This window comes from Acomys russatus, chromosome 29 (genome assembly GCF_903995435.1).
Source record: "Acomys russatus chromosome 29, mAcoRus1.1, whole genome shotgun sequence".
In the NCBI taxonomy this organism is placed as follows: domain Eukaryota; kingdom Metazoa; phylum Chordata; class Mammalia; order Rodentia; family Muridae; genus Acomys; species Acomys russatus.
In genome coordinates this window covers 42742269-42766484 of record NC_067165.1, presented here as the reverse complement: position 1 = coordinate 42766484, position 24216 = coordinate 42742269, and the positions used below count along the sequence as shown (strand labels likewise).

The 24216-nt window shown below is 50.4% G+C and overlaps 1 protein-coding gene across 11 annotated transcripts in view; it reads left to right on the top strand.

Annotated features, from left to right (window-relative positions):
- Camta1 (calmodulin binding transcription activator 1) overlaps window positions 1–24216 on the top strand; it is an 850861-nt gene that overhangs the window by 410175 nt on the left and 416470 nt on the right. For all 11 annotated transcript variants that reach the window (XM_051171599.1, XM_051171601.1, XM_051171608.1 and 8 more), the window contains one exon: window positions 14306–14441. In XM_051171599.1, the coding sequence (XP_051027556.1) occupies window positions 14306–14441 (136 nt within the window). The remainder of the gene's footprint in view (window positions 1–14305; window positions 14442–24216) is intronic.

Below are 24216 nucleotides of genomic sequence, written 5' to 3'. Positions count from 1 at the left end.
TTTGAATCTGGAATTACAAGGCTGATGTCTCTTTTCGCCTGTCTCCACCCCGGCTCCTTTTGTTTGACCAAACACTCCAGACACGGAGTGATGCTTCCTGTTCCTCTCCTTTTTTTGGTTCCTTTCCCATTTGGCAAGCATTTATGGAGTGCGTGCTGTTTACAAGTCAGATGGGGCTGAAGAACTGAGCACAGATGGGTGAGGCGGGTGAGCTCCATGCTGGGGGCGTAGCCCAAAGAGAAGAATGGTGGGCCACAGTTCAATCCCCAGCACTGCCTGTAATGTAAGTGCAGCCACACCCGAGGCAGGCCTCCGTCTTCAAGCTCTTCATCAGCCGAGCTGAGTCCAGCGTCCGTTCCACTTCTCAACTCTTTCCTATGTCAACCTTAGGGATGGACAGCAGCCTGGCCACCCGGAGCTCTCTGCCTGCCCCACTGAGGTGCTGCCCCTGTGATCTGGAAGGTGCATACTCTCGCTTTCCTACCTCGCTGCCTACACAGCATCTTTTCAGAGTGTTGTTGTCAGGGAAACCGAGGACCCCTTTTGGCATTCATAAGCCTCATTAGTAAAAGAATCCAGGAAGGGACCAAAAGAAGCCCAAGGACAATTTTTCTAGCATTTAAGAAAAAAAGAAAAAAATAGTGGGGTCTGTGGCAGATTCCCGAAGTTGTCGGGAGGAGATGAAAAGTCACACTTCCTAAGTTAGGCACTAGATAAAGTAGACAGCAAAGAGAGAAAGCACCCCAAGAAGTGTGCTAGTGAGCAGGCAGAAAGCCCAAGCATCAGGCTTGGCTTTGCACGTGCTCTGTTGCACAGCGATGCCAGGGTGAGGAAGGGCTATCAGCCTTCCCCCGCACAGAGGCCCTTTCCACTCGCTAACCTCCTGGTCTCTGTGTGCCACACACAGTGTGGGGGATGGCGTAGCCCCTACTCTGCCCACAGCTGCCTCGGTTAGGTTAATTTAGGTCACCTGGATCGTGTCACACTCATATTAAAATTCACAGTCCTGGCTGTTCCCTCCCTGCAGTTGTGGTTTGATATGAGTCTTTTATCAGCTGGAACTAACCCCACCTGCTCGGGCCTGGCTGCCTCCATGGCTCCTTTGTCCACTCTACCCTCATCCTTCCTGCCTGCCACCCACCGCAGGCCTCTCAGGCTTGCCGCCGTCTCAGTGAGAAGCCCCGGCCCAGGCACCTTGCCCTCGCTTCTGCCCAGATGTTGGGCCATGGGTTGAGTCCCGAGGCTGCCTGGCTCTCTGCCCATTTCTAGCAGTGAGCAAGCATGCCAGTTCATGCTATCTGCTGTGGAATGCCTTCCCACCTTTGTCCCTGGGGTGCACAGGGTGGGCCTCAGAGGCCCAAGTCTGCAAGCTGTGCAGAGATAAGGCAGCAGCACCCATAATACCCTGCATGGGTGCCCGGTCTGTAGTAGCTGCCCAATAAATATTAACCAAATAAATCACCAGGTGTCACAATAGAATTTTGAGGGGAGCTTGTGGGAGCTCCAGACGTGAGGTACCCATTCTGGCCAGACTTCCGGTCTTTTCTGTCCCCAAGACCTCATAGCCCTTTCGTCCCAGGACCTCTGCATTGACAGATCCTTGGGGTACACGCACATGGACGCACACTGTAGAGTCCTGGAAGCGCTGCCTGTTCTGGCTTACTCTCTCTAGCAAGCCATCTGGGCCTTAAAGAGGGGCACCTGGTACCTCTGCCTGGAAGGCCTCTTCTTCCAAGGCTGTTCGGTGTCGGTCTCTGCGGGCATCCACAGCGATTAGACAGGATGGACAGCACAGACCGCTTGCTGCTGGGCGATGCTATCAGCGGCCTCTTCTTTGGTTCAGAAAAATGAAGAACGTTTCCCAGATGACGCTGTTTGAGGACGTAGCTTCTTCCTGGGACCTACCGGGCTCAGCCGTCAAGAGCCAATGCAGTGAGGTGCTCCTGACTCCTTGGCGGGCTTCAGAGATTACGAACCTACCAGGTCGTTCATTCTCTGATAAGAAAGGCTCTTTTACGATTTTCAATTTGCCCTTATTTTAATGAAAAGGAGCTGGGGCTGGACCGCCCAAGAAGGAGCTAATGAAATCAAGCAAATTGGCGTTCCCTTCTCCTCAGCCTTGTTATTTCTATGGCCCCAGTTAGAATTTATTATAGAAAGCAATTGGTTTTCATATCTTGTGGATTGCAGCCCGGGCCAGGCTTCATGGTCCCTTTCCCCACCATTCTACAAATATCCTGGAAGTGACCATGACTTGGGAGCAGGGGTGACACTGAATGTTCGTGACCAGCCTGTTTGTAAAGGGTTGCCCGACCCCCTCCTACCCACCCCCCCCAAATCGTGAGGACCCTATAAACAAGCCAGGGAAAAGATGCCTAGCTGCAGGCTAATAAACCAGCCCCATGTCCTGTGAGATCTGGGCTGTTGCCATGGTTCCTTGGGGTTCTGTCTGGTGCTCTATCAACCTTGCTGTGCACGCTAGTCATCCATCATGGCTCTCCCTGGGTCTGTGTGCAAGGGAGATAAGCTGAAGAGAAGTCCTTTACCAGGACCCCCCCCTCCCTGTGTAACAAAGAGAAGAGCCACAGGGCCAGCTTACGTCAGCCCAGACAGCCTTTCCCGTGTGTGAAGCGCTTCTCCAAGGCACAAACCAGAGAACGCCTTGGTGGAAAAAGAAGAGTGGGTCCCTGGGGGTTAGTAGCCAGGCCCCACAAAGGGGTGGAAAGCCACAAGGCCCTGGCCCTCACCTTATCTGCCATGTGACTTTGGGACCACTTCTGTCCCTCTGTGGCCTCCATGTCTTCTCACCCCTGGAGACTGACACCAACCTGAAGTTTCCGTGAGCTTAAAATGGGGGAGTTGGTGTGACGGCGTTACTGGCCTCTAGGGCCAGACAAATGCTTAGTCAGTGACAGCTCCTCCGTATTGTCAGTGTTCTCATTGACATTTTGGTCCAGGCCACCTGCTTGTAATGGTGCATGTAAATCAAGCTCTTCATGGTGAAAAGATCAGGAGAGGCCCAGGTACATAAAGTACGTCTGCTTCAATTAAGGGTGGCACTTTCCATTTCCTAACTGCCCTCTGGAGTGGAGATTTAGCACCGGCCTTGAGAATGGTATTGCAGTCTGGGCCTTGTCATGGGGGATCAGCTTTGCTCGTGGGGGTCACGGCTTGCAGGCACTTGGAAATGCACATGTGGCATTTTCCCGTACTGGGCCCACCTCCATGCCTGTGGTAGAAGGGACAGGACCAAAAGCAAAGACACACTGTGTCTGGAATTTAGCTGGAGAAAGGGGAATGTTTGCCACCTGGGTGTTGGCCAGAGTCCTACTTCGTGCAAGAGCATGCGTGCTGCAAGGGGAAGGTACCAGAGACAGACCTTGTGAGTGTAGCGGAGTAGGAACTGATTGGTTGCACTCCTGAGCACTGCAGCAGGCTGCAGCAAGGGCTGGGTCCTGCAGGCTGGCCGAGAGAACACTTCCTTCAGCAGCAACTGGGTCTCACGGTCAGCCTGGACGATACAGATGGCTTTTTGAGATTCTGCAGATAATCACAGAGAAAATGAGAGTTTTAGGAGAGGGCCATGAGCCAGAGCTGTGTCAGTGCATTGAGTTCTATCCAGGGTTGGAGGTCGGAAAGGGTGTCTGGATATACATATGTGTGTACACATTACCTCAGACAGAGACACATCCGTCAATGGCAGTGGGCATCCCAACAATGAGTACTGATGAGGCCACAGGCTAGGTGTACACACATACATACGTGTTTGCGTATGTGTATACATATATATGTCTGTGACTGTGTATAGGTATATACGTCTATGTGACTAAGTGTAGGTATGTGTCTATGTGTCTATGTGTAGACACTTGTATACACATGTGCATAAAAGTACATTTTTGTGAGTATTTGTGTGTGCATACATATTTGTATATGTCCATGTGGGTATATATGTAGATATGTATATGTGTTTACAATGTAAATATATATGTGTGCTGCTTGTGAACAGTTTATATGCATGTCTCTATATGACATAGGCATGCTGTACATGCATCATACGCACATACATATGGAATTTGTGAGACAGTGTGAATCTTGGACTCTGACTCTTTAGACTTATCACTAACTTGCCCTGGTTACTGTGGTGCAGAAGTATTTGTAAAGGGGCCTTATCATTTAAAGACACAGATTAATGTATTTACTGATGAATCTCTTACATCTAAGCTATGTTTCACAGTAACGCCAGCGAGTGGGAGGGCTGGGGGAGGTGAAGAGACAAGGCTGGCCAAGCGCTGACCACAGCTGAAGGCAGGCCCAAGGATGTGGGAGCCTGTAGCTAGTCTGTCTACACTTGTAAATGTTTGCAATGTCCCACAAGGGAGATGGCTATCATGGGAATCACCTCGGTTCTTTCCTTACACACCTTGAACAAGCCCCTTGGCTCTCCTGTGCAGAGAACCTGACATGAGCAAGGTGTCCAGTACCTGCATGGCACCTGCCTAGCACCTGCCCATCATCTGCCCATCATATGCCCAGCACCTGCTCAGCACCTGCCCAGCACCTGCCCAACACCTGCCCAACACCTGCCTGGCAGCTGCCCGCCACCTGCCTGGCACCTGCCTGGGACCTACCCAGCCTATCACATACATGCCCATGACTGTTCCTAGTTGCAGAATTGGTCCTTTTTCATGGGTTCCCCTCAGCAACAATGACAGGAAGAATGAACAAATAAGGCAGTGATGCACCATGGGGCGACAGCTAGGGCACGCATTGTGGGAAGAGCCATCCTTAAACAATGAAGCTATCACCTTAATAGCAGAATATGACTGACAGCTGCTAATCAGAGAGGCTGTGTTCGTGGGAGTTTTTGTACATACATGTAAGGTGGAGAATTATGGAACAATCAGAAATTGAATCCAACACTGAGTTCAACCTAAAAACAAACAAACAAACAAAAAACAAAAATGGAGGGCTGGGGCTGGGGAACTACTCAATCAACAAAGTGCTTGCATGCAAGCACAAGGACCTGAGTTCAATCCCCAGCAACCATATAAACACTGGCATGGCAGCGTGCATCTGTACTTCTAGTGCTGGACATTGGGGGAGGGGGCAGGAAGGTGGATCCCCAGAGCTCAGGAGTCAGCCAGTCTAGCCTTACTAGTGAGCTCCAGCATCTGTGAGAGACCCTACCTCAAAAGGGTGATGGATTAGTGAAGAGGGAAAAAAGAGGCGCACAGACCCCTGGCCTCTGTGCCCATGCGTGTGTGTGCACACACACACAGGCACACACTGCCACCCATGCATGTGCACACACACACACAGGCACACACTGCCACCCATGCATGTGCACGCACACACACACACAGGCACACACTGCCACCCATGCATGTATGCGCACACACACAAGCACACACTGCCGCCCATGCATGTACGCACACACACACAGGCATACACTGCCATCCATGCATGTGTGCACACACACACACAGGCAAACACTGCCATCCGTGCATGTGCGTGCACACACACAGGCACACATTGCCATCTGTGCATGTGCATGCACACACACAGGCACACACTGCCATCTGTGCATGTGCGTGCACACACACAGGCACACACTGCCATCCATGCATGTGCACACACACATATGTATGTGTATACACACAGTCTGTGGCCTCATCAGTACTCACTGTAGGGATGCCCACTGCAATTGACGGATGTGCTTCTGTCTGAGGTAATGTGTACATCCTGACTGCAGCACTTGCCCACTCCATTTCTCTCTTGCTCTTTTTCAAAGAACTGGCTCGAGGAGCCAGGCCATTTGTCCTCTGGTGTTTCCTCTGGTATGCATTTGCTGACAGTTCCCACATGGTGTCATTTAGGATGTTCCTGTCCCCTCTGGGGGATTGGTAAAATGGAGGCTAAGTCACAGTCTTTTATTTTAATAACATTTTTGTTTACTCTTCGAGAATGTCATACATACGTAAAACATATTTTGATCATATGTACCTATCTTCCATTTCTCCAGCTCCTCCCAGACCCCCTCCTCCCAACATGTACCCCACACTCCTCCCAGACCCCCCTCCTCCCAGCACGTACCCCACACAATGTTATGTTCTCTCTTCAAGGCCCTTCGTTTGTTCAGTAGCAGGGTGTGCGCCCATCAAGGGACACGCACTGCCAGGCTGTCTTTCCGGTGAGGCACCTGTCGTGCCCTCCTGCCCAGTTCCGCCAGCTCATTGGTGTAGCGATGCTGGCACGGCGTTCTCTTGCTCCCTTCCTCCTTCTCTTTTATCAGCTGGAGGGCTTCTGTGGAGAGAGTCCATCCTCCATTTGGTAGCTCAGAAGAACTGTGTGACAGGGAAGGTGGGAGGCATGTGATGCTCCCCCTGCCTCCAGGCGTTCTCCAGCAGTGAGCAGTCTGTGGGTGTCTCCTGTTGTTTGTTTACTTTGGGGTCACAGGGAACCACAGATGAATTCATGCTTCTTCGCCCTGTGGCTGGTCGGCGGGAGCATCTCCAAGTCACTCCCTGAGCCCTTTTCACGCCATTTTAAGTCTTTGATGCAGCTAATACTGTCCTGAAAGGCAAACAAAACAAAACAAAAACAAACAAAAACCGGAATGAGTTTCCCCTAAAACTGGGAGCAATGCAAAGTGTTGGATTCCCAACACTTCTATCCAATGAACCGGATGACTTAGTCAGGTCAATAAAGCAAGAAAATAAGATAGAAGGCAGCCTCAGCAGAAAGTAAGAAACTAAACAATTTTATTCGTGTGTGTATCTTGACTTCACATGTAGAATGTCTATATAATATATGAAAAACTTTATAGGAACTAAGAAAAGATCTAAGAAATTTAGAAGGTCATGATAATACAAGGCTATCATGGTCAGCTTTCCTGTTGCTCAGATAAAATACTCTGATGAAAGCATTTCAAGAAGGAAATGGTTCCCTTTGACTCACAGCTCATGGGTGTGGTCCAGCAGGCATGAACTTGAAGAGGCAGGCGCTCAAGGTAGCTGCTGCTTGCATGGACGCCACAGTCAGGAGGCGGAGCGATGAATGCTGGTGCTCACCTCTCTCTCTCTCTCTCTCTCTCTCTCTCTCTCTCTCTCTCTCTCTCATTTTTTTAAAACCAGACGTGATTTAATTTGTAATTATCATTGTGTGTTACAAAGGTGTGCACACCCGGTTGTGACTCATGACATGTGAGTGCGGGGCGACCAGAAGACAGCTTCGAGTCAGCTTGCGCCTTCTGTGTTGACATGGGAGCGGGACTGAGGTCACCAGCTTTCCCAGAATTCTTACTTATGGAGCCATAAAGCTCCTTTTCTGCCTTTCATTCTGTCTGGTTCCCAAGGCCAGCAGGGAACAGCCTTCCCACTTCAGTTAAAACTAATCTGAATAATCCCTCTCTGGCACGCTCAAGGCTAACCTAATGGAGGAGGTTGCTCACTGGTGTGCCTGTAGGCTTGCCTCTTAGGTGACCCCCCAAATCCTATCAGGTTAGCTGCCAACTGTCACCATCACAAAGATCAATACAGAGATGTCAAATAGACAGCTATGAGGTAGAAATGAACAACCTTAAAGTGAAATTAAGGAAACAACTCCATTCACAAAGAACATTAAATAGAATAAATTAATTAGCATGGGTTTGCTTTAGGAGTTTCAATACCTGTACATTGCCAGCTCTAAAGCTTTATTCAGGGAGAGCTCAGTTTTTTACATAGTTGGAGAGAACATTCCATGTTAATGGAATTAAAAACCACGTCATTGGACATGGCTGAAACACTCAATACTATCAGGACAGCAATTGTCTCCAAATTGGCTTCTTGATTCAATCCTATCCAAGCCCCCGGGGGGTGGAGAGATGGTTTTGAGGTTAAGAACACTTGCTGCTCTGCAGAGAGGATCCGGGTCAGTTCCCAGTACCCACACCAGGTGGCACAGATGAGGGTAACTCCAGTTTCGGGGGATTCGGTGCCCTCTTCTGGCCTCTGCAGCCACCGCACCAACACACCTTATGTGCAGGCCCTCACATGTACACATTTAAAAAAATGAAAGCGACCTGTAACAAAGAAAAAAACCTTCAGTTCATCTCCTCCGCCCTAAAATTGTCAAGTTAATCATAAAATGTGTCTAGAAATACGAAAGTCTTAGGATAGCCCAAAACAACTGTGAAATGGGGCAGAGTTGGAGGACTTGGGGCCGCTGATGTCAAAACTGCAGCGCTCAAGGCAATTGGCATACAGATGGAGACTAGGACAAGACTTGAGGTTCACTTCCAACAAAATGCAAAAGCGTTCAGTGGATCTGTGGGACCATTTTCCGTCCAGCAGATGGCCATGGGACAATCGGATATCTGCATAGCAAACATTGGTTCAGACCCTCGCAGCACCCAAATAAAAAAACAACTGTAAAATGCATCCCAGGCCTAGAGGAAAGAACTGAAAATATAAAACTCCTAGAAGAAAGCATGAGCTTGTTATGACCTTGGATTAGATAACTTCCTTTGTCTCTAGTTAAAAGGAGAAAATGGACAACCTGGATTTTAGCAAAAGTTTTTGAAGAAACGATTAAGAAAAAGAAAATTCAGGCCGGGTAGTGGTGGCACACATGCCTTTAATCCCAGAGCTTGGGAGGCAGAGGCAGGTGGATTGCTGTGAGTTTGAGGCCAGCCTGGTCTACAAAGTGAGTCCAGGACAGTCAAGGCTACACAGAGAAACCTTGTCTCAAAAAACCAAATAAATAAATAAATAATAATAAATAAAACTAAGACAAAGAAAACTCAAATCATGGTCTTGGAGAAAGTGTGTGACGGTAAAATACTTCTGTTAGGACTTCATGTAAGGAGTTCCAACAACTCAAAGAAGTCTAGCAATTTAATTGAAAGCGGGGCTGAAGATTCAAATAGACATTTACCAAAGAAATTATACGAATAGCTAATAAGGACATGAAAAGATGGTTGGCATCAGTAGTCATTAGGGAAATGCAGATTAAAACGACCACACACCCACCAGGGTAGTGTCAGTCCAAAAGACAATGCTGGGGAGGGTGCCAGGCCACCCATGCATCGCTGGCAGGGTATGAACAAACCGGCCCCTGTGGGAAGCGATCTAACGCCATTGCTTTATGCAATCTTATGGAGCGAGCTCACACTCATTATTACTGAGTTTTGAATCATGGTTAGAAAAGTATCATTTACCTTGGTAATAGAAGAATTCACCTATATTTTCTTCTCCTGTTTGATGGCTTTACTTATGATGTGGAGAGCTGCTCTTCTGCTTAGAGGTGATGTGTCAGTGGGTGAGGGATGGCCTCGATGGCATCTTTTTCCAGTTCCTCTCCAGATATCTTAATATTGCATATTGCATATTGCATATTAAAATGCAGGTCCCTTCCCTCATTGGCTTGTAGCTAGGCAAATCTTCAACTTTCAATCTTCCTACCTCAGCCTCCCGTTATAGCAGGGATGGGTGATAGGCTGCACTGCCAGGCCTGTCTCTTGATGTTTATGTCATTTGCAAGACATAATGTATGTATGTATGTATGTATGTATGTATCTATCTATCTATCTATCTATCTATCTATATTAGTTAGTTTTCTGTTGTGATAAAACTCCAGGACCAAAACAACTTGTAGAAAAAAAAAAAAAAAAGAGTTTGTTAGAGGGTTAGAGTCAGCCATACAGGGAAACATGGCCCTGGGCAGCAGGAACAGTGGGTGAAGCAGAAGCTAAGGCCTCATATCTTGAACCATAAGCAAGAAGTCGAGAAAGCAAACTCGGAACGCTGCATGGCTTTGAAGCCTCAAAGCTCACCGCCAGCTCTTTTCAGACAGACCACACCCCCAAAGCCTACACAGACAGCACCACCATTGGGTGACTCAGCACTTAACACTTCGGAGCCTATTGGGGGGATATTCTTCTTCAAACCATCCTACTGTCTTGTTGACACTTGTTTTCAAACTCTAGTTTATTTGGGGTGTTTATCGCCTCTACCTCCCTTTTACTAATGCCTTAACCCCGGGGAAGAGAAAAAGAAGGGAACTGGAGAAAGGGGACAGAGACTCCTTTACTTCCCTTGGCTGTGTAGGGTCAGTTGGGTTCTTTGAGGGCAATACCAGTCTCTGTCAACAGCGAGTGAACGCAGCAAGCAGTCTCCTAGCTGCTGCGGTGAAATGTATCTCTATTTCCAAGCCACCACACCCATCCATCTCTGGTCCCTCCAAATGACCAGATTCCACACGCCACACTTTTTCCCTCTGGGTTCTCCTATGTATCTTCCTCAGAATCCTAGACCACGCCCCTCTCTGGGCTGCACGAGGCGCAGGCCGTTACCAGCTGGCAGTGACCACACCCCACAGGGGGCAATTCTCAGCTGTGGACAAACTCAAGCCCAAACTAAAACAAAAACATGTTTACATAACATGACTGAGTTTACAAAGAAGCCAAAACTTCCATTACTCTAATCTCTATCGTCTTCCTGTTCATCTGCCCACCTGCCTATAGATTGGTAAGTGCATCTGCCTATAGTGTGAGTGTGAGTGTGAGTGTGTGTGTGTGTGTGTGTTTTACACTATTGTTATAGTTTGTGAGGCTCTCTTCTAGTCCGAGAACTTCTTTCACCACTGTGTGGAATGTAGCTGACTTCTGCGGCTGTTAGCTTCCCAGATGAAAGGGTTACTTGGATAGAGGCCTCCTGCTTAAAAGCAGCCTCCCTGTGGCCACCTTCTCTGCTGTAGCTCCTGTGTATGCACCAGTGCAGTTGCAGTGAAGGCTGCAGGAGCCTCCCCAAGGCTCCCTCAGACTGTCTGCTTCAGCACCGATGTCCCAGAAGGAGATCCTGAAGTAAAGGTTAGAGTCTAGGTCAAGATTATGCCATAGCCAACCCAGGGAGCCGCAGGGGGAGAGAGTGGACAGGAAGGCGACAGTGGAGGGACCAGACAGAGCACCCAAGGTTAGCCCGGTCAGTAACTGGAGGAAAAACCTTGGACACCCTGAGTACCTTAGCTGTGGGAAGGCAAGTCTGCGACAGCCCCAGAGTTTCCCCCAGACACAGAATGTACATCTGGGGCACCCTCACAGTTACCCCAGTCATAGGAAGGGAACCTGGAACAGCCCTAGAGTTACACCCAGACGCTACAGAAGAAGAATAGGACAGCCCAGGATTGGTTCTGCCACAAGAGAGGAAGTCTGGCCTCATCCCTGCTGACCCCCGGGGCTGTGCTAAGGATGCTCCAGGGCCCTACTGATCCCAGCCAGGAAGAGCAGACCAGGATCCAGTCTGCTTGCCCAGCAACCTTGGTCGGCGTCTCTGTCCTCCACGGACTCGCCACACACTGCAGCCTAAAAGGCTGGCTATCTGGGCTGCTGGCAACGCCCCTCACAGAGTTGGTATGCAGATGCTAGCAGCGTGTAGATGTGACAATTCTCTGCCAGCATCAGGTACACGGGAATGGCCAGGACATGGGAGGCTGGGCGTTGGCAGGCTGCTGGCTTGGTGCGCACAGCCCGTATCCTCCCTCTGCATCTCCGGCCTCCCTGCGCTGTTTGGCCCTGATCAGCCAGAGTGTGGCCAGGTAGTAAATCGAGGTCCTCCTGTGTCTGTTATTGTGGCCCTCTCATCCTAAAACCTGCCTTCTCGACCCTTGCGAGCTCTTCTCACAGGCTGGTACTTGCTGTGTTTGCATCGGGATGGCAGCACAGCCCCTCAGATGCTGTCCTGTAAGGCACATGGCTCCTTCTGTGGCGGGGCCATGTTCACCTTTGTTGCTGACAAGAGTGTGGGGAATTGTGGCGATGCTTCCATGTCACCCAGGGCAGAAGCAAACTCAAGTGGAATTGGACTAGAGTGCTGCACACAGCCCAGTTTCTCGTCCCTGTGAATTGGGCTGAGGAGTCCATTCGCCGAGGTCATTTTAGTTGAGCACTGAAGCCCCACTGGGCATGGTGTCCTGCTCTGGGGAGAATCCTTAACAATGGCAGGCCTGCGACAAGTCACGAGTCATTTCTTGCTCCCTAGAAATGGTGGTTTACTCTGAGGTCTTCTTCAGAAAGTAGATTTTTTTTCTTTTTGACCTAGGGTGTCCCTGCTACGCTCCCACATATGTCCCCACCCCTCCCGTGAGAGGACAGGGACACAGTCCATTTGCTTGCCCCAATGTATTCATTTGCTTTTCTCCCCACTGAGGCAGCAGCCTTAAGGATAGGAGCGTGGGTCTGGGAACCTTTGGCTGGTGTTCGAGGGACCAGGAGGTCTCACAGTGTTCTGAGGGTACAGTGCAGGTGGCTAGGGCTACCGTGGCCAACAGAGACCATCACAGCCCCTCCCCTCTCTGCAAGCCCCCTCCCATGGAGAGATGGGGACAAGCTAGGGTGGGGGGGGGGGGCAGGTTCCAGTGCAGACGTGTAGGCATTGATAGAAACCGTCAGGTGATAGCGTTTTGACAAGTGCGTGGTTTTGTTTCCTGTGATTGTTTTAGTTGGTGCAGGCTGACGGAGGAAACCAACAGTGACAAACCAATTGCGCCCTGATCAGGGAACAATGAAGTGCACTGCTGAAAGTCTATAATTTCCCATGGAATTGCTCTTTAGTCTTCCTGTGGCTGCCGGATGACACATCTAGGCTGGGTGGGGACCACAATTAGTGGCAGTCACCTGGGAGGGCTTGGTTTTCTTTTTACCCTCTAGACAATGGGAGATTAAGCCATCAATAGCCAGTGTTCAGTCCTGATGGTGAAATGGCCCATTTTTTTTTTCTTCAACAAAAAAAGCAAAGCTAGAGGTGGGAGGCTCTCCTCACATGGCAGGAGGATAGATTGGCATGTTTCTTCTCCACACCTCTACTGTAGTGGAGAAGCCAAGGTGCATCCATAGCCGCTCTAACAGTGCACTACTGCGCAGCCAATGGCAGTCTGGCTCAGGGTGGGATGGAGTGCCACTGGCACCAACACACACACACCATGTGCAAGCCTTTCTGTGCCCAGTGGTCAGGTGCAGGTGGCACACAGCCGGCTACTGGGTGAGTGTTCTGGCTTCAGGGCTAGATCTGCCCACATCTGCACCTGCTGCAACTTTATTCTGGGAATGGCTTACCATAGCGCACCTGCTGTCTGCTGTCGGAGGGCCTTAGTTCTTTCTTTCTTTGTAGATCCCTACCCAAAATATAGACCACGGCAGCTTCAAACACAGATCCCTTATCCATCCCCACACACACACACCAACATCACTTCTGCCTCTCATGTCCCTTCTTTGGAAAATGTAAGGTTCTGTTTGTTTGGTCCTTTCATTGTCTTTTGTTTTGTTTTGTTCTGTCTTTTGACCCGTGGTCTTGTATGTCCCAGGCTGGCACTGAATGCACTGTGTAGCCAAGAATGACCATGAGCACCTGCTCTCTCTGCCCCCACCTCCTGAGAACAGCACTGTGCCCAGTTTGCTACATGCTGCTGGGGATTCAGCCATATTACATGGCAAGCACGCTATTTGCTGAGCCACGTCCTCAGCCCTGCTTGACCGTTGTCAACATCACAGGAGTAGTCGTACTGTTCTTCGCATTCAGAAAACGGGCTGCCATTTCCCTAAGCTACCATGGCCGTGGACAGGATAGATGAGGGTGCCTGGTGTTACCTAAGACCTCAGAGAGCTGAAGCCCGGGGGGGGGGGGCGGGGAGGCAGTCAGGTGCTCTGCTCACCAGAGGAGGAGGTTCGTGATGCTCCTCTGCATCCAGCGGTAATCTAAACGCAAGCAATGAATCAAGACTGGTCGGCTTCAGCACCGAGAGATCCCATTGGTCTGCTCTTAACGTAGTCATCTAGTGTCTGCATTAAACTTATTTATTCCCTAATGCTGGGTGATGGATTAAAAGATGTGTAGAAAATCCTTCTACAAGAGATAAGATATTGCAGGCTGCCACGACACCCCCGGCTCTTTTTGCTTTATTTTTCCTCTCTCTCTCTCTCTCTCTCTCTCTCTCTCTCTCTCTCTCTCTCTCTCTCTGTTTTGCTTACTTTTTTGCCTCAGAGCTCAGGCCCCCATATATCCTGATTAGTTTGTGGAAATTACTAAGGGGTTGTTTTTTAAGCCTATCATTGACACATTTAATTCATTAGGTACCAAATCCACAGGCAAATTTTGGCTGGCCATAAACCACAGTTAATCCAGGGAGCTGCAATAAAAGGTGAAAAATTATGTCCCGGCAAATGTGGACTATTGCTTTTCTGTAGAGACTTTTACTGGTCTGTGGCATGTTTCTTCATAAATTTCCCTTCTGCTCAGTTCTCTCGGTAACTTAACCCTTTTGCTGTCTGCAGACCGCAGAATGGCTCCATGATCCTCTACAACAGGAAGAAAGTGAAGTACAGGAAAGATGGGTACTGTTGGAAGAAGAGGAAAGATGGGAAAACGACCCGAGAAGACCACATGAAGCTAAAAGTCCAAGGAGTCGAGGTAAAGGCCCGAAAAGGCTCTCCCATCCCCCAAATGTCATTTCCGGGTCGCCATGGGAGAATCTGGAATTGCTTGCAAGTGATCTGATGCCAGGCAGCACTGTCAAAAGAAGTTCCGTTTGCCAGGTCCCTGCTGTTGGTGTTGACTTCTGCTCGCTTACCCCAAACGTTCTCTCCCGTTCCCTTTGGATCTGACCGTAGCCAAAGGGCTCTACCAAGGGGGTCGCTGGTGTGTGGATGGATGGGGAGTGGCAAGAGGCCTGCAGGTCACTCAACTGTGTTTGTCATGGGTGTGTTTCTGGGGTGCATTGCAGGGGTGTGCTGGGGTGAATGTGTTGGGGAAGACAGGTGTCATCGTGAGGAAGTGCCCTCTCCAGGTGCCCCGCCCAGCTGGTAATGCCCTGTGCTGACCAATATCCCATCTCCCTGTAGTGTTTCAACTTCAATGGAGGTTAAAGATCATGGGATGGGTTCTCTGGGCACCCGAGGTTCCTACAGTGCTGGAGTGGAGAGGGCTCAGCAGGAATGGCTCAGAATGTTGAGCAAACTCAGCTTTGGGTTTTCTGGATGCAGCCTTGCTTTTCTGCCTCTTGAGTCATGGGCAGCCTTAGAGAGCCCCCTTCCCTGTAGAGGACCCCACCCAGGGGTCCCACAGGACCTCCTAATTTGCCAATTTGCCAATACCTGTTCTTCCACATTCCTTACTAGTCCCACCAAGGATCTTCTGTGCCACCCCATGGGACAGCCCATGTGTCCAGGGCTACCATGGGCAAGATCTCAGAAGCTTCCCAGGATCCAGTTTGCATTTTTGAGAGGTCAAAGACAGGCATCCTCGCTACTGTCACGTCGAGTGTCTGGCATGTTTCAGTGAGTAGCCAGGACTGCGAGCCCTCTTGAGTTCTGAGGATTGCCCTTGGGCACTGACGGGTTTTGTGACACACTTTGTCACGACGATTTTTTTTTTCTGTATTAATTATGTGCTTTTATGGCTGCCAAAAATAGCATCAAATGGCTTTTATTATATTACCCCGTGGAGAGAGATAACTTTCATTTTATGTGTATGTGCTTTTTTTTTTAATATACCAATAAGAATTGTTTTATGGTGATGAATAAGAAAAGCCGCAGTATGAGGGATTCCAGCCCTCTCTCCGCGTGTGCAGTGTGGTTTAATTGACTGCATGGAACATTAATGTGCAGATTACCCGAACGTGCCGCTGGAAAGAGAGCCAACTCCAGCATTGTGACCAGAGTCCTGCTAATACATACGCATTAGCCCTTCTTGTGGGGGAGCCCAGAGAGGTGGGCCTTACTCTCTGCGGACAGGGCTCTTCTCACACCACAATGGAAGAGTAGGTGGGGGGAGAGAGAGAGAAAGAAAGAGAGAGAGAGAGAGAGAGAGAGAGAGAGAGAGAGAGAGAGAGAGAGAGAGAGAGAGAGAGAGGAGAGAGAGGAGAGAGAGAGAGAGAGAGAGAGAGCGCTTGGGTGGGGACCAAGAGAAAGGAAGTTACTTATTCAGGGGCATAGAAAGCCTGCAGAAATTCACACTAAACCTCAGCAAGCAGCGCCCCCCCCCCCCCCCCGCACCCCCACCGCCACCCCCTCACCCCCACCGCCCGGAGGCCTATGGTATATTTCATCTTTAGTAATACGTAAATCAGGAACTCCTGGTTGTAAGTAACAGCAGGGCGGAATTCGTCCTCAGCAGTAGCTTGGAAGCCTAGGGGGGAAAAAAAGCCACCATGTTCATTCTCTTCCCTCTTGTTATAAATTAGAATTGTCGCTGGATGGGATGAGAATGATTTATGGCTATTTTTAGGCCATATTTATGTTGGGAGTTATTTGTGGTGCTCAGCCTTGCAGACTAAAGCTCGGTCCCTTGAATCTGGAAGAGGAGGAGGACACACACACAGACCAGAGAGGGCCTTCTAGGATCCACTAGCCATGAGCAGACCTGTGGGCAGTGGGGGCCGAGGGGCTGCCACGGCAGCACCCTGGCCAATGCCGCTGCATTTGTTTCTAGGTTTTAGAGAGGGAGGCCGCTTACAGCTGTGCCTCCCCGTGGCTGCTCTGCCCCACTGCACTTGGGGCACTGTCCCACTGAACCAGGTGACGGATACTAGCTCTGTGCCTGCTTTGGCAAGTCTGTGTGCTGTCTACAGACAAAGAAGGATGCGTGTTCACTGCCCACGGACTCGTAGGTGGAGCAAGAAGGTGGCCACGTTGGCACATAATGCTCATTCGTGGTGCAGAGAGGTGTGGAAGGCTGAGCATTTAGGTTAAGTGTCCCCAGAAGTCCGGAATGAGCTTCAGTAACCAGAGCTGGGGTGTGAAGTGAATTCTTGGAACTTGGGGACTGTTGTGAATAGTTGACATGTTGTTTTACATACAGTTTATCACTTACTGTCACCCACTAAGCTGTATCTGTTACTTTGCATTTTAAATGGTTCTAGTGTATTCCTCTGTTTAAGTGCCGAAGCTGGTCCCTCGCCTCTCAGAAGCCTTCCAGACCTTTGCTAAGTATCTTTACACAGGCTTTCTTGGGCACACGAGCAGTCTGGACCAGGAATTGCAGGGTGTGAGAGGGTTAGCTTTGCTGGACAGTGCCAAACTGCTTTCGAGTAACCGTTCTAATTACACGCCCACTAGCACCAGGGAGGCCACTTCCCCTACACCCTCCGGCACACTGGCCCTCAGAAGATGGCACCCTCTTCCTTCTTGTTGAAGTAATGGCCTTTCCACAGTTACAGAAGTTTAAATGGGCCAGAAAAAGGACTATTAGGCAGCATCACCCTTTATACTTCATCAGTGGTGTTCCTACGTTAGCCATGATCTGGAACGGGGCTGGGAAGCCCAGTGGTCTGTCTCTGCCAGCTGGAGTGGTGTGCTGTGTTCTAGGCTTCACTGACCAGTGTCCACTTCCTCCCTGTGGATTCACCAGGCAGGTCCTGTGACTGGCATTTGTGTCCTCCAAGCCCTAGGCCCCTCCAGCTACCCTCCTGCTGGATGGACAGCCGAGGCTTTAGAGTTGAGAACTGTTACTGTCCCAGTGGGTTTCCTCCATTCAAGGCAGGATGAAGACATCTGGGTCCTGCATTTAAGGTATCTCTTGCTATAAGCCTTCCCTGAGGCTGGGAAAACCTCCAGCAAGCTGAAGGAGCGGCTCTGTTCTGGCTCCTTTTGTTCTCAGGGGCTGGGGCAGCCTCACATTGATTTCCCTCAGCTGGGCACAGGGTGCGGGCTGCAGCTTTTGAAGCTGGCTAACTGTTAGTTGGCAATCAGCTGTCTTGTCTGGGAGCCAAGGAGAAGCCTGCTCAATAAGCTCCCAGGGATGATGGGAGCTGGCCGAGGAGAGGGAAGGGGGCTGAGGTGTCAGCACATCACAGAGGAGACCCCAGCAGGTCGGGAGTGGGCCCTACCCCCAGGCTGATACCTGTCTGTCGATCTTGGCGTTGCCTGGGAAGGGGCAGGGGTGGTTCTAAAGATCGCCATGCCTTAACAGGTCCCACAGCTACATTCACACTCAGGTGATGCCAGCCAGAGAGCCTTTCTGGAAGATTCCTTCCCAAGCTTATGGCCCTTTTCTCTGGCCCCAGATGCTGACAGGCTACTTTATGTTTAGTCCCCCTAGTCCTCTGACTCCTGCTATCTCTCGCAGACAGACCAGCTCTTAACTCTCCATTCCCCCCTTCATCTGCTGGCTCCTCAGGGAGACAGGAGCTACGCCCGCAGTGCATGCACTCACAACTTAGAAATCTCCTGTGAACAAGGCATCTGGCTTTGCCTGGTTCTCCCAAAAGCATGCGTGCCGGAAACATATTATCACACCTACCTCATGGGTGGAGAGGGTTGGGCCTCAGAGAAAGAGTTCTGAAGCCCCAGTGCTGGCACTGAGGCCTGAACGTTCTCGGCTTTAAGCTTAACTGTTGTTCCTGGCACTCAGTGTGATCTTAGCTTTCCAGGTCAGCTCAGCCCACACCATCCAGCGTGTATGGTTCATCCTCCAGCCACTCATGGATGCTTGTCACCCACTGGCATCATGACAGTTACTGTGGGGTGCAGGGGTGCAGAGAAGGGTGTGTGATCCTTAGCTCATGGGGAGGCAGACCCTTACGTCGGGTTTTGGGGTACACTGGGAGAACTCCAAGGCCCTGTGTTGAAAATGCAGGCAACATTGAAGGCAGACCCAGCTTTAGAGCAGCGGCATAGACGCCGCAGTACAGCATAGGAAGCCATTCGGGTGACAGATAAAAGTTGGGAAACACACGGGCAATGAGAGAGTCTGTTGAGAAACAGTCCGTGAAACTGTCCAGCAAGTGACTGCATTGGTGGCGTGTTGCACATCGGTATTTTTCCCAGCCCTGGCCAAGCCGGGCTTGCTTCCTGGAGCCTGGACTGTTGCATGAGCCATTTCACTGGTAGCTTTACCAGCTGCTTTCTCTCCCCAGATAGAAATGACAAGCAGAAGTGCAGCTCTACCAGAGCCCAGCTTGGGGGAAGCCAATGAGTTTATTAAGCTTACTGGCAGAGCAAGGTGGAGGGGTTGCTTAGCCGAGTTCAGGTCACCCCAAAGTGGCCACACCACCAGAAAGTCATGAACGACGACTTCCTCATAGCACAGCTGTAGACCCCTCTTCAGTGAGCCTCCCACAGTCTACAGTCTGTGGCACCTCCAAGTCCTATGGCCGGGGCCCGTTCTTAGGGGTGACGCATGACTAGTCTCAGCTGCTCTGATGAGGACTGTGACGGTTGCTGTGCTCGGATGATAGCATTCTGCCACCAGGCCCTCTGCTTTGATCGTAAGATGTCCCTTGCTGCAGACAGTCTGCCCTTTGGAGGCAGTGAATGGTCTGGTATTGGGACTGCTGGTGCAGTGCTAAGTGGGTCCCAGCCCTGCTTCCCACAGAACCCATAATTCTGTGATGAAAGGAGGTCCCCGGCCTGGCCCATCCCCGGGTGTAAATGCCAGTCCATTTCCTCTCACTGTCATTTTCAGATGCAAACATTTTGCTGATCTGTTTGTGTTGCCTGGAAAGGACCCAGTGTCTCTCACTCCTCCAGAAGGGCCGGCATTGGCACAGCAGCGGCTGTAATGAGGCTACGTTTGGGCACTCGTCCTCATTAGAATGGTGTTCTTTATTTGAGCACTTAGGCCACATATTAAAAAAAGAGAAAAGTACCTCTTTTGAAAGTAGGCACGATATTGTAGTTACTATTACTGCATTAGGAATTAACAGGGCATGAAATAACTGCCTCGTGGCAGAGTCAGATCCCTTCAGCTCTGTTCCCTGCCATAAGATAAATAGGTGTCTTGCTTGCAGAGGAGGGGAAATGCTTGCAGTAGCCAGCCTCAAACAGGCCCGGTTCCCAAAGCAAGTTTGGAAAAGAGCAGTGAATAGATAGGGCAGGAGACAGGGTAGCGAAGCGGGGGAGCCACAGAACCTCTGAGCGACCAGCAGCCCCACTGCTGCCACCATGCAAACTGGGCAGGTACTCAGTCCCTGCTCTCAGTAAAGGGTTGTGTTTGGTCCATGTTCTTTCCTTTAGTCTCACCGTGTACCGATGGCATCCCTCATGCCGACCGTGTCTCTTCCTGTGCTGTGACCATGTGACTTTTGAGTCTTCAGGGGTCCAGCCATGATCAGGAAGGAGGTGTGCCCTCTTCCTGTTGCCCTTGGACTTCACCCGTGCTCTTAGGAGAGTGTTCTCTTCGATGTGTCAGTGTGTCCAGCACATAGACGGTTGGACATTTTATGTTTCTATGCTAGAAAGCTTCTGTCAGGTGTTGAGACCCTGGGTGACTTCAGTGTGTAAGGTGTGTGTGTGGGGGGGGGGATGAGAGTGACACACTTGGTAACACGCAGAAACAAAGCCAGTTGTTTCAATATGCCATGGCCAGTGAGCCCCTGCAAGCTTACTGTTCCTGCTCTCCAAGGCTTGGAGTTACAAATGTGTGTCGCCATGTCTGTATATTTTGGGTTGGGTTTTTGTTTTTGTTTTTGTTTTTGTTTGTTTGGTGAGTCCTGGAGCTCTGAACTTGGGTCCTCATGCATGTATAGCAAAAAAAATTCAACAGCTAATTTTATTTGCACAATTAATTTTTATATTTTCAGTTATGTGCGTGTGTGGGAACCTGTATGTGGGTTTGCGTGTTTGAGTGCAGTGCCCTTGGAGAACGGGGCATTAGATCCCCAGAGCTGGAGTTACAGGCAGCTGTAAAGTGCTAGCCAGGGGTGCTGGAAACCAAACTCTGCTCTTCTGGAAGAGCAGTAAGTACTCTCCACCTCAGGATCCTCTTTCGGGCAGCTTATAATCCAGGTTTTAGAGAGCCAAGTGGCCTAATGTTTCCCCTCCTAGGGCCTGGGAGTGAGATCTACCGTGTGTCTGAGAACCCTTGTGGTCAGCACCTTGCCTGGGCTTCATTTTCCCTGGGTATCCTATGTGGTAGATATTTAAGCTCCATTGCTTTCATGGCTGAAACTTGGGGCTGGGTCCAGGGAGGAGTAAGGCGGTGATAGAGAGAAAGGAGAGAAGAGGAGGAGAAGAAAAAGAAAGGAGAGGAGGAAGAGGATAAACTACAAGACAGGCAGTTAAGGGGGCTGAGGTGATGAGCTTGCTGAGCACATGTGAGGACCTGAGTTTGGGTCCCATGCAAACTCTAGAAGCGTTGTGTATCTGTAGCCCCCATGTGGGAGGTGGGATGGGCAGAGGGGCGGGGTCCTGAGGCTCACTGGCCAGCCAGTCTAGCTGAAACCGTGAGCTCCAGGCTCAATGAGAGAGAGAGAGCCTGTCTCAAAACTAAGATGGAGAGGAGAAAGACACTTGGTGTTGACCTCAGGCTTCCACATGCTTCTATATGAGGGACGACATCCCCACCACACACACACACGCACACACACACACACACACACACACACACACACACACACACACACAACACCCAATTAAAATAAACAATAAGTAACTATTTTAGGCCAAGTACATCTCAAACACTTCCTGGGGTATATTTATGATAAAACAGCACCTGCTGAGCCCACGTGCATTGGCTCCTGTTATTTACCACCTTACTCTTCTGCCTCGGCCAGTTTCCATTGTGTTTTTGCAGGCAGGAACTAGTCTGCTTGGGGTTTGGGTGTCATGGAGGACATGAGGGCCAGCGTCCTCCGCTATCTGTGATAAGCCGCTCACTCCCCAGGACTGGCCTTTGGGAGTGGAGGTACAGCGTCTGTCGTAGAGCTCAGGGCTTTCTCAGTGGTTTGGGGACAATGCTATGTGGATAAAGGTGCCCCAGGAAGACCTTACAGGAAATGTGACTCTTGTTTCTACCGAACAGTGATAGTTAAAAATGTCCTTTTGAAGATACAATTTGAGTCTTAGTGAACTGGACACTCTCTTGCGGAGGCGGTTCGGCAGGCCTTGAGCTGCAGAACTTATGTTTAACTTTTATCCCAATGGTTCCTAAGTGTCCTCGCACATTAGTCCATGAGGCCATGAGTGGGAAGTTCAGTATATCCAATGGCAACCACGTAAACCCTTGAGTACCGCTATCAAACTCTCCAAGGGCCCTTTTCTGCCTGGACCGCTACACAGAGCTCAGAGTGAGGGCTACCCATGTGCCCATCGTGGCCCCATACAGAACAGGACGTGCATCAAGACAGTGATGCATACTTGTCTCCTGTGGAATTATCAGAGGCAGGTGCGGTTGCTTCAATACCTCTGATCTTCACTGGACTGACAGCAAATGGTCTTGTGTCTTTCCATTCTTAGAATTGGCTGGCAAAGTCACCCCCACCCTTCAGGATCTGTCCCTGTGGGGAGCCCCATGCTCTGTGGGCCTGCGTCTCTCATCTGTTGCAGGGAAGCTGCCACCGATGCTCTCGAGACAGGAGAGAGATGATGGAAGCTCTGCACAGCTCGGGCCACAGGCTCTTAGGATGTGGAGGAGCAGAGGGGTGGAGAAGGCACATGTGCCTGCAGTGCCCTGTGGCTGTAGTGCCCCATGGCTGTAGTGCCCGGTGGCTGCAGTGCCCCGTGGCTGCAGTGCCCCGTGGCTGTAGTGCCCAGGGGTGGAGAAGGCTCTGCAGTGCCTTGTGCCTGCAGTGCCCTGTGGCTGTAGTGCCCCATGGCTGTAGTGCCCGGTGGCTGCAGTGCCCCATGGCTGCAGTGCCCCGTGGCTGTAGTGCCCCGTGCCTGTGGTGCCCGTGGCTGCAGTGCCCCGTGGCTGTAGTGCCCTGTGCCTGTGGTGCCCGTGGCTGCAGTGCCCCGTGGCTGCAGTGCCCCGTGGCTGTAGTGCCCCATGCCTGTGGTGCCCGTGGCTGTAGTGCCCCGTGCCTGTGGTACCCATGGCTGCAGTGCCCTGTGGCTATAGGAAGAAGGAAGAGCTGCTGCTGCTGGACCAACAACAAAGGGCAGCCATTCCTCTTGTTGCCAAGGCAGAGGTTGCTGGGGTGGCACTGGCTGGTCTCCATGTTCTGTCTGGGTGGTCGCATGCTTTTAACTATTGATCTCATCTCATCTGTTTCCCTGGAAACCAAGCCAGAGTGGTAGGTAGGAAGTAGATGGCTTCTTAGGGAAGCTTTTGTGTGCCTTGGCGGTCTTCTGGGTGTTGGATAGCCTGCCATTTCCACTTCTATGGCTCTGTTCCAGTCCTGGGGAAGGGTAGTTGCCTCCTAGCTTTATCCAGGGACTCTCATATCCTACTCTGGCTAAACCTGGGCGGCAGTGCAGAAATCACAGAGCTCACATTGTGTCTTGCCTGGCTGCTCGCAGGTATCCTGTAGACCGCAAGGTCCACATCACCTTAGAAAGACTCACAACTTGTCTGCCCTGCCCCAAGTAGCCTCAGTTCATGGGTCCCCCAAGTGACTCCCACACCCTCTTTTATATGCAAATTACCCCAAGTGCTTCAACCTGCTGCTGGCAAGGTCCTGTCTGAGTGTCTCACGCCAACCTCTGGTAATGGCTTAGCAGTTAGGCACACTGACTGCTCCTGCAAAGGGCTCTCTCAAGCTTGGTTCTCTGTCCATATCGTGGTCTGCAGCCATCAGTAACTGCAGCTCCAAGGGAGCCAGTGTCTCTTGTTTCCTCTGTGGGTGCCATGCACACACAGGACGCATATGTATTCAAGCAGGCAAAACACTCATGCATAAAGTAAAAAGTAAGCCAGCCTAAAAATTTTTTTGAATGAGTTTTGTTCTGTCTCATGGGAAAAAGTCAAAAGGAAAATTTCACAAGTCAGTATGACAATTCGTTACTTGACTGCCGGCACCTTTTAAAAAGCTCTAACTAAATTCTCTGATGATGTGGTTGAGCCTGCCATTACTCAGTTGCCCTTGGCAGTGCAGGAGAGGAATACCAATTTTCTGGAGCAGAAAGAAGCCAGCTGGCACTGACCATAGCTTTCTGGGGACACATCCCTGTCCTGTGTCCTTCACTCTTCTGAGTAGGAGCCCTATGTGTCTCTTCTGCACACTAGCCCAGCTCCATATACACTTGATGCCTAACTAAAATATTGTTTGAACAAATCTTGAGTTGACACGAGTTTCCTTGTAAAGCTCCAAAATGAAAACATTTTTAATGTGTTTAATGTGTGTGGTATGTGCAGGCATGTGTGTGCACATACATGTGTCCATATGTGTGGAGGCCAGAGGTCAGTGTCAGGTGTCTGCCCTAGTCCCTAGCTACCTTAGTCATTGAGAATGAGCTAGCTGGGCAGTGAGTCCAGAAGCCTCCTGCCTGCCCTCTGCCTTCTCATGGTGTTGGGATTACAAGCATGTGCC